The following is a 15,027-nucleotide window of genomic DNA, read 5'->3' as shown; positions in this document are numbered from 1 at the left end:
TGTTTACTTATTGGGATATTCACTAAGAGCTGTCACAAGTAGTTAGTAGTAATGACAAAATTTTTTTTTTTTTGTTACCAACACAAACATCTCTTTCTCATACAAAATTTACCTTGTGAAGGAGGCAGCAAATGGATCAACTCCATACTTATCAGCAATTTTATCAGTTAAAATTGAAACGTCTGTTAGCTATTTAATAAAATCTACATTTCTTAATCAGGAATAATTTCTGGTTCAGAAGACCTCATTAAGTTTTTATAAACAGAGGGCACAGTCTGCATCCTTATATGTTAAAAGGATAAGTCTGAGGGAAAAACAACACTTTTGTGTAACTAGTTCATTTACAGAGGAGTGCCATTTTTAGGCTGATCAGAAATATTTTCAAAATTGTCACAAATTGAAAGAATAATTTTAACCAAAAAATGAAAAGTGTTTTTCAAGTGAAACATATTACTTTGCAAATTATAAAGGAAAGTATTTGATCTTTTGTGTTCAGAATGGTTTATTTTTGAAATACAGCTAAAACTATTCTTCTGAATTTGTGAAACGTGCAAATACAAGCATCTAGTTACCCTAAAACCATTTTTTATAGTCTTGGAAAGCCTCAGCCAAGAATATTCTCCTTCCAGTCTACCAAGAATGCTTTCATCAGTTTTCCAGTCGGACACCCAGCGTTGTTGTTTACATAAGTTTGAGTTTTAATGGGTGTTACAGCTATTTAACAGCATTGTCGCACAAAAGGAGCTGAGAGAGAGGATAAAGGATGTTGTCCCTTGGAGGCTGTGCAGGGAACCGAGTCCAGGCAGCCCCATCTCTCTGTCTCCCTTCAACGGCCTGGAATCAGGCAAAACCTTGTGCATGCTTGGAAGAATGAGTATCGTGTGTGTACATTGGCTTCTGTTTCGCTGAGATAAGGCCTGTCAGCAGGGGATGCATCCAGTATCAGTGCGTATACCAAGTCCAGATCCTCTCCTTTACTATTCTGGAGGCACATGTACTTCTCTCTGCAAGGAAATGTGCAGAGCTGAGGAAGCAGGTAGGCTGTCCACTATGGCCTAGTGGAGCAGAGGAAGTCTCCTGATTCAATTTCTATTACTTCCCCTGTTAGTGTATAGGAGGGAGATTTTATCTAGGAAGGAGAAGAGGAAAGTTAGCAACTGAGCCCTCTGACCAGGCTCCCTGCTTACAGATTGACAGCCAGGTGGGAACTGTGGATGTTCTGAGTCCCTTTTTGTTCTCCTTCTTCAAGGCAGTCCCTACAGCCCTGTGTATGCGTTGGGTGAAGAAATGCAACCCCCTAAGCCCTTCATCGAAAGTTTCATTTATACATCCCCTGGCTGATTAGTATGTCTTATTATTACTGTGATTATTACTCCCTAGGGGGAACCTCCATCTCTAGAGACTTTGAGAAGACTCGTCCAAGAGGAATTAGCTAAGCAGCTAGATGGTAAGTAATCAGCTCTGAAAAACCAACAGATAGATCTGAGAGTATGAAAGATACTTTCCATAGCTGTGGTGGTATAACTGCAGCTGAACCTCTCCTGCTTGTGGAAGGCGATGTTGCAACAAGCTTGCCTGGAAGGCGAATATGTGTAAAATGAAAAAACGTGCTGAGCAAGTTTTACCATTCCCCAGGCTTGATGTTCCCAGCAGCAGTGCAGGGGCTTTCTCCCCTCTTTAGCCCAGGGACATTGCCTGTGCTAATCACATCATGGCTTTTGCTCCCAACACAGCTTTCTTGTAGATTCATTCCTGCAGATGCCTGGGCTCAGATGGTAGGATAAAAGAAGATACAAATTAAAACAGATTCATCTGGGGCCTGGTAAGAGAAAGTAAACAAAGTAGAAGCCCACAGAGGGACTGTGGGCCCTGGTAAACTTGCTTTGAGGTTCCAGCTGGAGGAGAAATGTTCCTGATTGCTGTCTGTGACACTCAATACTCACCAGTATGAGGAGAGGGTGCAGGGTGAATGTAGGCTGCTGTTTCTCTCAAAATATATGAATTGCAGACCACTATTGACAGTGAACTGCAAAGCTGTAGCACTTCTCACACAGCTCTTGGAGCAGCTGAAACATATCCATGGGAATTTTCCTCCACTCCAGAGATCATGGTGAAATGAGGTGATTTATTTGAAGGAGTTTATTTACATGCTCTCAGACTTCAATTTCCACTGCAGCCTAAAAGCAGTCAAGATTTTGCGTCATTGAAGTCAACATAGAAAACCCTTTTCCCTTCATTCTGTAGGATGTTTTTGTGATGCTAAGTATGTCTTAAGAGCCCTCAAGGCTGCTTAGGGTTTGAATCTGGAAGCCACAAGCAATGTGCCTGCATGGAAATCAGAGAACATGCTGACACAGGGAGCTGCCTTAGTCACAGCTTCTGACTTCAGAGGCAGAGATGGGTACATTGGCTTTCACTCCACATGTATAACAGCCCAGAACAAGAAAAGAAAGCTTTCTCCCTACAGAGCAGCCATGTAGCATCTCACTGGGTAGCAGAAGCAATGGAAACAGATCCTTCTTTTCAGATCAGCAATTATCATAGTTCTACAGAAGTCCACCAACTGTACAACTAAAGGAAAGGGTATTTTAGATCCCTGGTGGACAAGGAACAGAGAGAAGTGTTTAGGATTCAGCATGATTTTCAGGAGAGGTTTGAAACTATGGAGAAAATAAGGCTCAAATCATCTAGAAAGGTCCAGTGAGGCACCGACATTGCTAACATGGAAGGATTATGTGGGGATAACAAATGGATGGCCCTAAAAATTTGATCTGTGACAACACATGGACTTTACTGGACTACTGTTTCTGGCTCTCCATCTCTTGGAGCGCTGACCTTCTGGTCTAACAAACCCATTTATTCCTCTCTTCACAGCAAAGTTAGCCTACCTCTTGGCTCAGATGCAGCCTGCACATGTAAAAGCATCCCATGGCAGGCCAGGACCTCCTGGTCCCCCTGGGAAAGAAGGACTACCAGGAAGAACTGGCCCCCCAGGAGAGCCTGGCCGGCCTGGACAGACTGGGTCTGAAGGGCTACCTGGCCCTGTTGGGCCCAAAGGTGAGCAAACCTTGATAAGTTTGGGAAGTCCAATAACAGGATGTGTCCGCCATGTGTCCTTCAGTGTAGGCACGGGTAGCAGCAGTATGCTGAGGGGATGAGTGACGAGCAGTTCCGGTGAAGAGCTAGGAGATTATAGGACATCAGTAAGACAAGAAGTAATGGTTTTAGATAGGACAAGGAGTAATTGTTTTAAACTAAAAAAGAGTAGATTTTGATTACTTTTAGGAAAACATTCTTTACTCAGAGGCTGGTGAGGCACTGGTACAGGCTACCCAGAGAAGCTGTGGATGCTCTGTCCCTGGAGATGTTCAAGGTCAGGCCGGATGGGGCTTTGGGCAACCTGGGCTGGTGGGAGGTGTCGCTACCCATGGCAGGGAGGCTAGAATAAGGTGATCTTTAAGGTCCCTTCCAGCCCAAGCCATTCTATGATTCTCTGAAATTAAGCAACCTAAAAAAAAAAGCTTTTATTCTGTGTATTTTTAAAGGAAAAATTAATGCTTCAAATTAGTTAAGCTTTTTATCTGTTGTTTTTTTTTTTTTCCATAAAAATAATAATTTCTGAAAACCTTTTCTTTATTTATTTATTTTTAATAAAATCATCCCATAGCTTACCAGATATTTGAGTATCCTCTGATTTTCTAGTGTCTGAGTTTGTATCATAGTCTTACTTTGCCTTGGGCAGACTTACTGAGATGTTGCAGTGATACAAGTTGGACTTGCTTAACAACTTTGGTATTCACGTCTCCTGTTACTAGCCTCTAAGTGGCACTTAAAAGTCATGTTAGAAGCAGCCTCAGTCTTTTAAAGCAGATTTTGTGAATGTGACCAGCAATTGCAGAGTGTGTGTTCTACCTCTGACCATAACTGGAGTGGGTCAGGTCTTCATTCCCACTTATGCCCCATCTCAGAGGAGTGACCATAATTAGGAACTGGTTTTTAGCAAATATGTTGGCTTCAGTGTGGATGGAAGACCTGTGGTAGTATTCTTTAGAAGTAATAAAAAAATAAAAGTAATAAAGAATACTTTAGAGTTATTCTTTAAGGTAATGCTCATAAATTTATTGTTGTTGTTTTTTCCCTCTCTACAGGAGAAAGAGGAGCAAAGGGTGAGAAAGGAGATACTGGCATTGGCCAACGAGGTGAAATAGGTCCTCCAGGAATTCCAGGTATGTTTATTCAGAAAGCCCCACAAAACATAACAGTCAGAACAGTCACAAAGACAAGGGCTCTTCTACATTAGATAAATGGTCCAGATAACATAAATAACAGTGTACCCAATTTCTGTAACCAGTGGCACAAAGGGAAGAAATATAACAGTAGCATCATATCTGGCCACCTTTGTTTCCTCAGTGTGAGTGACAAGCACAATTACCCATCTCGGTAACAGCTAGGTTAACTGAACTTTGGGACAAGTCCAAAGTGAGGTTTTAAATGATAGGTACACGTTCAAGTGCTACATCTGCACTTGCCAGAATCTTCTTGTGACCAAGAAGAACCAAGAGATCTGGGTAGCTTAAATGGTTGTGTCAAACACCTGTGTCTCAGGCATCCAGCTCGTGATTTATCTTTGCTGACAAAAAAAAGCAGTACATATATTTTGTTTCTAATTAATAATTAGGAGCCATTGATCGGTTTTGTCTTCACCCTGCTTTGTTGGGAGAAGAAACTATGGGAAAAGTTCGTAACTCCACCTCCACAGGCTGCACTGGGCATGTTGGTCCTGCATTGCCTTAAAATAAGAATGGACCCACCATATTTCATACAAATTACATATCTCCCACAGTTAATTCTTGCCTCAAATTTTCCCATCCTCAGCACCTTTCTATGAGGACTATGTGTCATTTGTTGGCCTGTGCAGCTGCACAACTTCAACAACCCACGTTGTTGAAGCATAACAATGTGGAAACTCTACAACGTGGAAACTCTACATATGTGAAAGCATAGTAGAGTTGTGCATACAGGGTGGAAATCTTGCATTCAGAGGAGCCATGTTTGCCATATCTTTGTAGATACGTGCCAGCCAGACCCCAAACAGTGAAGGCTGTTGCCTGCATCCCGTGTGGGAGCACCGCCGTCTCCTGTGATGTTGCACTGCTGAGTACAGTACCCTAGGGGTGCCACTCACCAAGGGCATTTTTTTTTTTTATTTTAGGCCTCCCAGGGGAGCCAGGCTATGCCAAAGATGGGATGCCAGGACCACCTGGCCCTCAAGGTGAAGCTGGGGTGCCTGGTCTCATGGGCCCACAGGGACCTCCAGGAGCCAATGGACAGTGTGACCCCACTCAGTGCGCTTACTACGCAAGCCTGGCTGCCAGGCCCGCCAATGTCAAAGGGCCCTAGCATGCAGGGAGCATCCCCAGACTTGTTTTTAAAACTTGAATTCATCAAGCCTGCCAAGAGCTCTCAGATGTCTTCGACTGTTTCTTTCATGGGAGGCCTTCTAAAGCCAACAAATGCTGCCGGTCGGTCAGATTATTTTTATTAATTATTATTATTATTATTATCTTTGATGTGATATGTGAATTTGTTCTTGTTTTCTCTAACACCAGGGCATATTAAAACATTAAAAATAAGTGTTTTTTTTTTTCTCTTCTGAAGAACATACAACATTGATGCATTGTGTAGCTGTTTATGCAAAACCATTCAGATACCACATTTTTTTATTTAATGATGTTAATTCTTTCCAAAGCTTTACCCCTCACCCTTGAAACTGAAATCAAATCCCGCACTGTGCAGCCCAGGGCACTAACTGTGAGACTCGGGCTGATCGCAGGATTGTCGTTGCTAGCTGCCATCCACATGGAGAGGAGGAAGGCAAGGTCATGCCAAAGCTGGGTAAGATGTCTCCAATACACTCAGCTCACAACGAACAGACATTTATGGACTTTCCTTGGAAGCTCCCTGTTAAATTTGATGTTCTTCTGCCCATAAATGAATCTGAACCCTATAGAAGCCACTTTTTTGGGGACCATATGGAATGAAGAAACCAAAAAAAAAATGATTTAAAGCTTCTCACTGCTCCTTCTACAAGAATTTCAGTAATCAGAGGGTATGTATGTATTAGATGGAGCTTATCTTCCTTCTGCCAGGGAGATGCCTCTGCAAAAAGCCGTGATGCTGTCCTCCATCAGCTCAGTGTTGCCAAATCTGCTTTTCATTGTCAGTGCACGCATAATTCCCTACCACTGCGTCACCCAAGAAATCTGCCAGTGAAGCACAGAACATCTTCTGATGTTAAAAACCCCAGGAAGCCAAGCTTGACCCAACTTCACTGCTTTGAATGATCCACCATGACAATAACTACGCTGGGGTGTGTTTTAGAGGGCAGGTGAGAGATTACAGGCTGGTCTAGGAGAGTGTTGATCTCTGACGGAAAGGTCAGAACAAATCGGTATTCAGAAACCTACAGGACATTGCATTTGTGAGCGAAAGCCAAAACTCAGACATGGGTCCTTTTTCCCTATCAGCTAATTGTTAAAATTATAAATAAGGAGATAATAAAGAGGGGAAGGAGTCTGAGAAGACCTTTATAATTGGTCACTTTTGGTCTAACCCTCTGAGACTTGCCCATACACAAAGGTGTGGATCTGAAGGGTGATCAGACCTTGGACATACGTGCCAGCAAAGGAGCTGCATTTCCAAAACTCTTCTGCACAAAGCAGTTTGTATTGAGGGATCAGAGTAATGAACCTGATACAGGCGCTAAGCGCTGAATCTGTTTGGAAATCTCATCAGGGCTTTTGCAGACAGAAATGAGGCCCCCTGCCCTGCTGGCATGTTCACCACACGGCACGGTGCTTCCAAGCTGGCTAAGCCAACCAGAAACCATAGCTGTCTATAACCCTCCCAGAATCAGACGCTGTGGCTAAAGCCCAGAGCTAGCTATTTGCCAGACTTGGAGTCTTTTTCTTACCCAGCAGCAGATAAAATTTGCCTCTGCTTTACTGAAAAATGAAATTAAATAGCATGTTCACTGCCAGGGTTAAACAAAGTCTTTCCCTTGTAGATCTCAGTGGTGATATTTTTGCTATTTCCTATGCAAATAATCTCTTTGATTTGATTTTACTGTATTTCTCGCTATGGAAAGACCAATCAAAGTGAAAATATCATGATGTGAAAAGCTCACTGCTTTTTAGTAACTCTCAATAGTATATGTTGCTGTACTGCATCTTAGGCCAGCTCGCTATATTTCAGTATTAGGCAAGCATCTTGATCACATCGTATTTAACAGCATCATTTTTCCTAGTCCAGTTTTCATTCCTCCAGTGGGGATGTTGAACAGGCTTCATGCTCAAGAGATACCTCCCAATATAGCATGAGCCATCATTTTGAATAAATATGACAATGAACAGTTTTTTTGGAGGTCAAGCATGTTATCTGTGCCATATTAATGTGACATTTAGCTCCTGTCGTGATGGTAACTCATCAGACTCTGTATTGTATGTTTGTATGTGCCATGCATGACATAGACTTCAACACATTCAGTATACCATGTGAAGGGTAAATACATAATGATGTTCTGTTAAACAAATTTCAGGGTCTAATTGTATAATTAGATAAAGGAGATCTTGGTGTTTTGTTTCTTTGTGGGTTTGTTTGTGTGTGTTGTTTTGTTTTGTTTTATTGTTGTTTTCTTGCATTTTTTTTTTTTTTGGGGGGGGGGGGGGTGTTTGGATAACCTTTTTCATCTGTAAGACTTTTAGAGTCATTGCCAGAAGTCTGTGTTAGCAAAGCTGAGGTACACCTGCACCTTCAGTAGCAATTAGAAGAACTGCATGGGCTAGTCACAGACTAGAGCTATGCAATTTCTCCACCCTGAAAAAGGGACCCAGCCTAACTCCCTTTGCTCTGTCATATTCCCTACTTTGTGGTTGTCTGTTCAGTCCATTCACAGAGACAGCCCTGCTTTTGTGCTCTGAATTTAGTGGACGCCATTTCCCTGCTTTTTCTTAAACCTCATTTCCTCTCCAGCCAGTTAAATGGCATTTACCAAGCATAATCTGTTGGTAGTGAGGAGCATGAGACACATGCTGCAGACCCAGATCAGGACTGATCCTTATAGCCACCCAGGTGCTATGGGCACAGTCATCAAAGGGAAGTTACTGTAGCTGCTGCTTCTCCAAAAGCAAGCCCTGCATGACTGTGCCTAAAGTCAACTGAAAATAAATAAATAAATAAATAAATAAAATAAAATAAAAAGACAAAAAGGAAGGATGTGTGTGCAGGATTGCTGCCCTACAAACTCAAGCAGCAAAAGCTGCACCAGTTTTTGCCTCAGTCTGTTCATGGCCATTTGCAGTCTTTGGAAAGGTGGCCTGAGATTTCTTTCCAAATTAGATCTGCCATCTGGGCGGACAGTTAAATGTGTAAGTACAGCCCTGGGCATGGTCAGAAGCTGCCCTCCAAAACGTGCAGATGCCTGCGTGCCTGAGCAGGTGCCTGTGTGTGCAGGAAGGTGACAGGCAGGCATGTTTTGTCTGTCCAACACCTTGCAAGGCAGCCTTGGATGCAGGAGGTGGCAGACAGGGAGGCGATGGTGCTTGTGGCTGCTCCCCCAACCACTCTCGAACAAGATGAGGATGTGGCTTTTGCATCTCAGTGTTCCTGGCTCTGAAACAAAGCATTTGGTACATCACAGTAAAGTCCATTCAGTGAGTCTGAGGCTTAAACCCAAGGATCCACTTTTATTACTGTTGGATTTCTTCTGGCTGGCCCTGTGGTAAGAGAGGACATACTGTGAAAATTACACTGTCTGTCTCCCTAATGCATTATCTACATATTACAAAGGTGCTAATGATACGTGCATTTTTTTTTGATGTCACTGGGAGTTTTTCTTTTTTTAAATAAATGTGTAAATTATTGCAATTATAGCAAACAGACCATTATTCCATTACATATTTTGCCTGTCAAGTAAATAATTTAAAGTTTTTTTGTTTTTTTTTTAAATGACTCATTTGGGGAAAATAATTTTGCATGTTACATTATTTAACAATTTATACTTGCATTCTAAACTGCTTTTAATTAGCTTCTTCTTGGAGCTCTAGCAAGGAATGGACTATTTTCCTTCTTCACTGTCTTTGGAGGGGCTCTTCTCATGACAGCCTTCTGATGCTGCTTTCCTGAGCTGTCCGTTTCACACCTCTCATTGTTAAACTGTCTAAGGTTGAACTCCGTTCCACATGTTTATTTGGAAATGTGTAATCAAAGCAAGACTATGCTGCCCAGGACAAAAACAAATGTGTGTGTTTTTCCAGAGATGCAATAAAAATTCTGCAGCAGCTAAGCCCAAGGTCTTTACTCTGAGCGCAAAACCAGCTGGGAGATGAATACAGCTCTTAAATTATGGGCAATTAAAAAAAATAGTGTTTACTGATGGTTTAGTCTTTTAAAGTGGAAACTTTCCAAGCCTTGCCCTGCTACAATCTGTGTTTTTGCAGCTTCTGGAGCAGGACTTGATGCCTATGCATGGCTGGGGTATTGCAAGGGGTGTCCTAGATCTGCACTAAGCATCCCTGAGGGAGGTTATGGAGCACCTCAAATGATGTGAGATGTCTAGGTACCTGAATCCCATACTCAGTCTTGCAGTGAGATTCAGAATCAGGCTGTGGCACCTGCATTTTGATGGTTCCAATGTGAGAGGGTGATTTAGACCATCCTAAAGTAATCAGCTGAAGCACTCTGAGTTGTGTTGCCTGGATTAACGAGGTGCTCATGGAAGAAGAGTTTCTGGCAGGTATCTATCCTCCACCTTTCCTGCCTCATATTCCCACTGAGTTGCTGTGGGGATAGTTGTTACAGGTGTTGGGTGCTATGAGAATGGCAGCCAAGTATCTCAGAGGGAGAGGGACGTGATGGCATGAACCTGTATTGTTCTTTTGCCAGGAAAAAAAAAAAAAGGAAAAAAAAAAAACTTTAAATATCTGCAAACATCCACTACCAACTATTTCATTCACTGTGAGATCGATTTCAGTACTACTGAATGTAAAGATTGCTGTTTTATGGCAGGGTACAAGAACAGAACCAGCCTGGAGGCTCTGGCCCCAATCTGCAGCCCTGCACAGGGGTGAGCATCCGGCAGAGACCATCAGGAGTCCTTGGTGTGGTACCTGTAGAGCTAGCTCTGCTGGGGAATCCTTGCATCAGCCACCCAATTGCCTTCTACATCCCAAGCCTGGCACTTTTAATAGAGTCCATCAGATTCTGGGCTTTCATTTCAACACCTTGTAACTGGTGAGGTTGAATTAAGAAAAGACTGCTTAGCTTCATCATTTTGTTTACACCTAGAAGTCACAACCAGATTTTTGTGTTCTGACTTGTGAAATGGAAACAACTGGTTGGAAAAGCCTGAAGAGAGGATGAACAGGAGACTGTGCTTGTCCAAGTCGCTTTACAAAGCAGATTTGCAGGCTAACTTCTGAATTCCTCATGTACCTTGATTCAAGACTGTGCAGTATTCTCATTGGGGTTTGTCTAAATTAAAAATGAAAATAATATGCTGGGTCTCTAGGGGGATCATATGTTGACAGTATGGACTTCTTGTTATTTTACTTTTTGGATCATGAACTGTATGGAGAAAGCACAAGGGAACAATTTGACTGAGGGACATTAATCACACACTGACATTCCTGATGAGCCAGCGATCAGCATCAGGAGGAAGGATGTCCTGCAAGATGGAGCAGAAAAGAACCTGGCACCTTGGTAAAGGAAAGCCCAGGGTCAGACCCCTGGAGGGAAAAAGTGCAGTAGGGAGAACAGTGCTCAGCATCAGAAAAATCTCTCTCTAAGCTTTGGCTCAGCATGAGGTTCTGTCTGAAAGTCTCGGGTTTTGATGTGGAGAGAGAAATCTGTTTAAGCAGAAGGCAGCATGTACAGCAATTCAGTTTATTTCACAGGACAGACAAAGCTAATATATAAAAAACATTTTTTTTCCTGTAGTAATGGGGATGGCTTTTGTTCAAGTCTGAAATGGCTCTCATTGCAGTAAGTTCTTCAGCAGTTTTTTGATGGGAGTCTTATTTTTATGGTTAATTGTAAAGTCTGTCATTTCTAGTCAGCAACTTTCCCTTGCAAGTGAAAAAAAATCTCACTTTTCCTTGGCTGCTCTATTCATCTCTGATATATTAATATATTTCCAAGTTATTATATACAGTCTTACTTATGAACAGCTATTAGACTTCCTCTGTTGAATCTTTTTTATGCAAAATGTCCACCCCCTTCTTGATGAAGCTGCCATAACCTTCAGACTGCATTGACATTAATGGTGACCCTAAAGAAAAGGGTAACCATTCAGTATCCCCTGGATCTGCTCACACCATTGTTCACCAAGTTGTGATAGTCCCAGCTCAGTAGCTTGCATGGTCCCCATCAGGAAGCTGTCATCATCCGAGAAGTTTATGATACAAAAGGAGCCTCATAGCACTGATGGATACCAGGCAGGTGGTAGTTTTCTCTTACAGATGAATCAGAATGAAATTCAGAGCTTGATTTCAATAGGGTTAGGGTATTTGCACTCAATCCAAGTTGAGGATAACAGTCAGTATGCAACAGCTCTTAAAGTCTGTATTTGATGGCAAAATCCAATAGAAAACAGGAGAGCCTAAAGTGTAAGTTCAGAAATGGTATTAGTATTCACCTATAATCCCCAAATCCTCTGGTCAGCATCTTCTGCCTAGCAGGCTCCCAACACTCTCCACCCATCTGTGCAAGCTGGTGCTGGGAGACAGGCTCAGCAAACTCAGCACCATCCAGGGCTGAGGACATCGGATCTGGAGTGGGGAATCGGAGCTCATGCATTCACTGTCCACAAGATCTGACCTGGTAGGTCTGTTCACACTGCACTTACAACACACTGTCTTTAGCCTTTAATAGTCAGTGGGAGATTGTGGAGACCCCTCTCCTTGAAAAGCATCTGATATGGTCATTCTAAGCATTTTTTTTAGCTGAAAACCTTAAGGATTAGAAGATGAAATAAAAGAGGTAGCTTTCTCAGCCTGAGGCTTCAAACCCACAATTGTCTCCTGGGAAAATGCCCTGCTCGCTACACTGCATGCTGTGCTGAGTGACTTAGGATAAACCTGGTATTTTTCATCTCTTACAAAACCATACAGTAAGGGATCAAAAATTGTTTTTAAATATGCCAGAATAAGTGCAGCACAAGGAAGACCGTATCTCTGTGGTGCAGAGGTTCATGTGCTCAGCAGGGCAGAGAAGGACTTCCAGATTTCAAAACCGATGCTTTTTTGTGTTTGGTTAATGCTAAGGGCAAAAGCCATCCTGGAGGGCAGGGCTTGTTCCTGGCTGCCAGCTCCCAAGCCACCAGCTATGAGTCTGTCTTCTTGTCCCATTTACCATGTGCTTTAGCTACCCAGACTTGATGCTTCCATTGCAACCCCCTGGGAATGACCAATGTGAATTCCTCTTACAAACATCTTAGGTGCACCCACCAGGACAGAGCTACAAACAAAAAATGCTTTGAACCAAACTGCTGACAAGCACAAGCACAGCACTGCTGTTTCACTTTCTAAACACCAGCAAACACTTTGCCACCACCTCACTGGCTGAAAGCACGAGAGGAATTATTTGCAGCCCAGAAACTGGGTTTTGTGTATGCTACAGTGCCAGGAGGGAAACACCTGACCGAGCAAGAAGGGCAAATGTTTGCTCAGTGGGATGTCTCTGAGCAACCCAAACACTCCGCATGTGTGTTGTTATGTGCCTGGCAGAGAGGAAAGCTGACAGAGGGCCTTGTTCGACCGAGGACCTCAGCGGTTGCCCGTGGTGCATGCAACAAATCGTCGGTTACCCTCCTGGGCTTGGTTCGGCCAGCCACATTTCTGGTGGGAGAATGAACGCAGCCGCCTCCTTCAGATGTGCCCCTACGGGTCCTGACCCACTCTGGAGGTACCTTACAGAGCATGACCCCAAGTATGAAGGGAAGAAGAAACTGAAGATCTCCGGCAGAGAGCTGGCAGCGGTTCCTGAGCAGGTCTTTGGCCTGGACCAGCTGCAGGTCCTGGAGATGAGCCCAGAACGAGAGAGCTGCCTGAGGCACCGGCTGGAGCTGCTCCCCCGAGACATCAGCCGCCTGAAGAACCTCACCCTCCTTTACATGGACTCCAACAACCTGAAGGCCATTCCTGCCGAAATCGGCTCTCTGAGGCACTTGGAGAGGCTCACCCTGAGCAACAACCGCCTGAGCTCCCTGCCCCCTGAAATGGCGGCGCTTCAGAGGCTGCGCAGCCTCCACCTGGCCAACAACGACCTGGCCGAACTGCCTGCCCCCCTCTGCCAGCTGAGGGGCCTCACCTTTCTGGACGTGAGCGACAACAAAATCCGCACAATCCCCTCCGGCATCCGGCATCTGGAGAAACTGGAAACGTTGCTGTTGCTCTTCAACTCCCTGGAGAGCCTGCCTGAGGGTATCTGTGTTTTAAGGAACCTGCACACGCTGTGGCTGGGAAACAACCGTTTACGGGCCCTTCCGGCAAGATTTGGGGAGCTGGTGAACTTGGACTGGGGATGCAATTACTGCTCGTGCAATTTTGAGGGGAATCCGCTGGAAAGTCCTCCCCCTGAAGTCTGCAGCAGAGGCCCTGAGGAGATCAGAGACTACTTCTTGTCGCTTCGTAGGGCGCAGAGAGAATAGACAACTGGTGCCAGTCCTCCTGAGGTGGAATTATGCTGTGCAAATCGTCTGCACAGGAGAAATGTGTTTCAGGTGGAAAAGTCTGGTGAAATCACTCTGTGGAGCTCCAAAGCTTCCTCTCTGCTCTACAGTGATTTCTCTGGCAGTCTGTTTTTTGACACTAGTAGTGAGTGATGGTCTATACCTTGCAAAATTATTTCAGGGACAGCTATAATCTTTGTAGTTTTTATAGTTGTATAGATCTATCTCAAGAAATGTTGTAGCCATACATTCAGTCTGAGAATATGAACAATATCTAGTCTGAGAGGATAGAGTCAGGTAAGCACCTCGTGGGCTGTAAAGGGCAATAATGCATAGTTTGCACACTGGGTTGGTGCTTGAGTCTGGACTTGCATTAGGTGCAGGCTGAGATTTGTGGAAGTGTTTAAGACTGTACAGACTCATGGATTTGGATTTTCTTGAGCTGGCCCAGAAGCTTATTACTTTCTTTGGCATTTTGAAGTTTTGCATCCAACACAAATGTAGAATCAGCTCAGGCTTCTCTCTAGATCTGGATAGAAGCAACCTGTATCCAGGTCCCACAAGGTACCATGCAAGTGATGTCTTAAGGCTGGGAAAGTGTTGAGAGATATTAAAAGAGAGATATTAAAATATGAGTATGCAAACTTCCTGCAAGGGAACACTTCTGAAAATTCCTGTTTATAATCAAAAAAGGCTTCATCAGTGTTACATTATGGAAATTTGCTGAGACTCCTTTCTGTTTCATTCTGCTTTCCCTTCCCTCAGTCTCTCATCAGCATTTTCTTCCCACCTCTCCTTAGCTTCGCTCTTGTTGGGTGTTTTCTCTGTGGCTGTTGCCTCTGACATTATCTTCCTGTTTCATTATTTCCTCCTCAAAAGTCTCTCACTTCCTTATAAATGCTTTTCTTTGCCCTCTCTCTCCTTTGTTTTCTGTTTCTCATTTGGCTGGTGTACAGAAAGCTGCAGCTTTCTGTCTTTCCTGGAAAGGAGAAGGGCTAAGTCAGGTCTGCTGGGATCTGAACATGTGCTTCCAGGGTTCACAGAGAAAGGGAGAGACAGTGTTTGAGGCACTGATATACGGACCATTAAATCTATTGTTCGGTCATTTTCGTCTCCTCGTAGCAAAGATCAGCACGAGGAGAACAGGAGACCTGAACAGATGCTGAAGTTGTATTGGGTAACAAAAAGCAATGCCAGATATTCTTGGCATGAACTGATTTGTACATCACTCTGACACTGGGTCTGCCCCTTACCTCTGTGAAGCTTTCGAGCCAGACATCACCTTTTGGTGATTTACTAAT

The 15,027-nt window shown here is 43.6% G+C and overlaps 2 protein-coding genes across 2 annotated transcripts in view; both read left to right on the top strand.

Annotated features, from left to right (window-relative positions):
* The window catches only part of COL22A1 (collagen type XXII alpha 1 chain), a 201,863-nt gene extending 196,463 nt beyond the window's left edge, over positions 1-5,400 (top strand). Inside the window, exons 61-64 of the mRNA XM_035561694.1 lie at positions 1,381-1,447; positions 2,875-3,057; positions 4,149-4,226; positions 5,213-5,400. Of these exons, the coding sequence (XP_035417587.1) occupies positions 1,381-1,447; positions 2,875-3,057; positions 4,149-4,226; positions 5,213-5,400 (516 nt within the window). The remainder of the gene's footprint in view (positions 1-1,380; positions 1,448-2,874; positions 3,058-4,148; positions 4,227-5,212) is intronic.
* Positions 5,401-12,757: 7,357 nt separating this feature from the next.
* LOC118255485 (leucine-rich repeat-containing protein 30-like) lies at positions 12,758-13,705 on the top strand. Its single transcript, XM_035561697.1, has one exon. It carries the CDS (start codon positions 12,758-12,760, stop codon positions 13,703-13,705), a length of 948 nt encoding a protein of 315 aa, XP_035417590.1.
* Positions 13,706-15,027: the final 1,322 nt, after the last annotated feature.

Source organism: Cygnus atratus, chromosome 2, assembly GCF_013377495.2.
Source record: "Cygnus atratus isolate AKBS03 ecotype Queensland, Australia chromosome 2, CAtr_DNAZoo_HiC_assembly, whole genome shotgun sequence".
NCBI lineage: Eukaryota > Metazoa > Chordata > Aves > Anseriformes > Anatidae > Cygnus > Cygnus atratus.
This window is presented reverse-complemented; position numbering and strand designations above follow the sequence as displayed.

Coding starts and splice junctions, on each gene's coding strand:
- LOC118255485 (XM_035561697.1), top strand. CDS start 12,758: ATGTGTGTTGTTATGTGCCTGGCAGAGAGGAAAGCTGACAGAGGGCCT.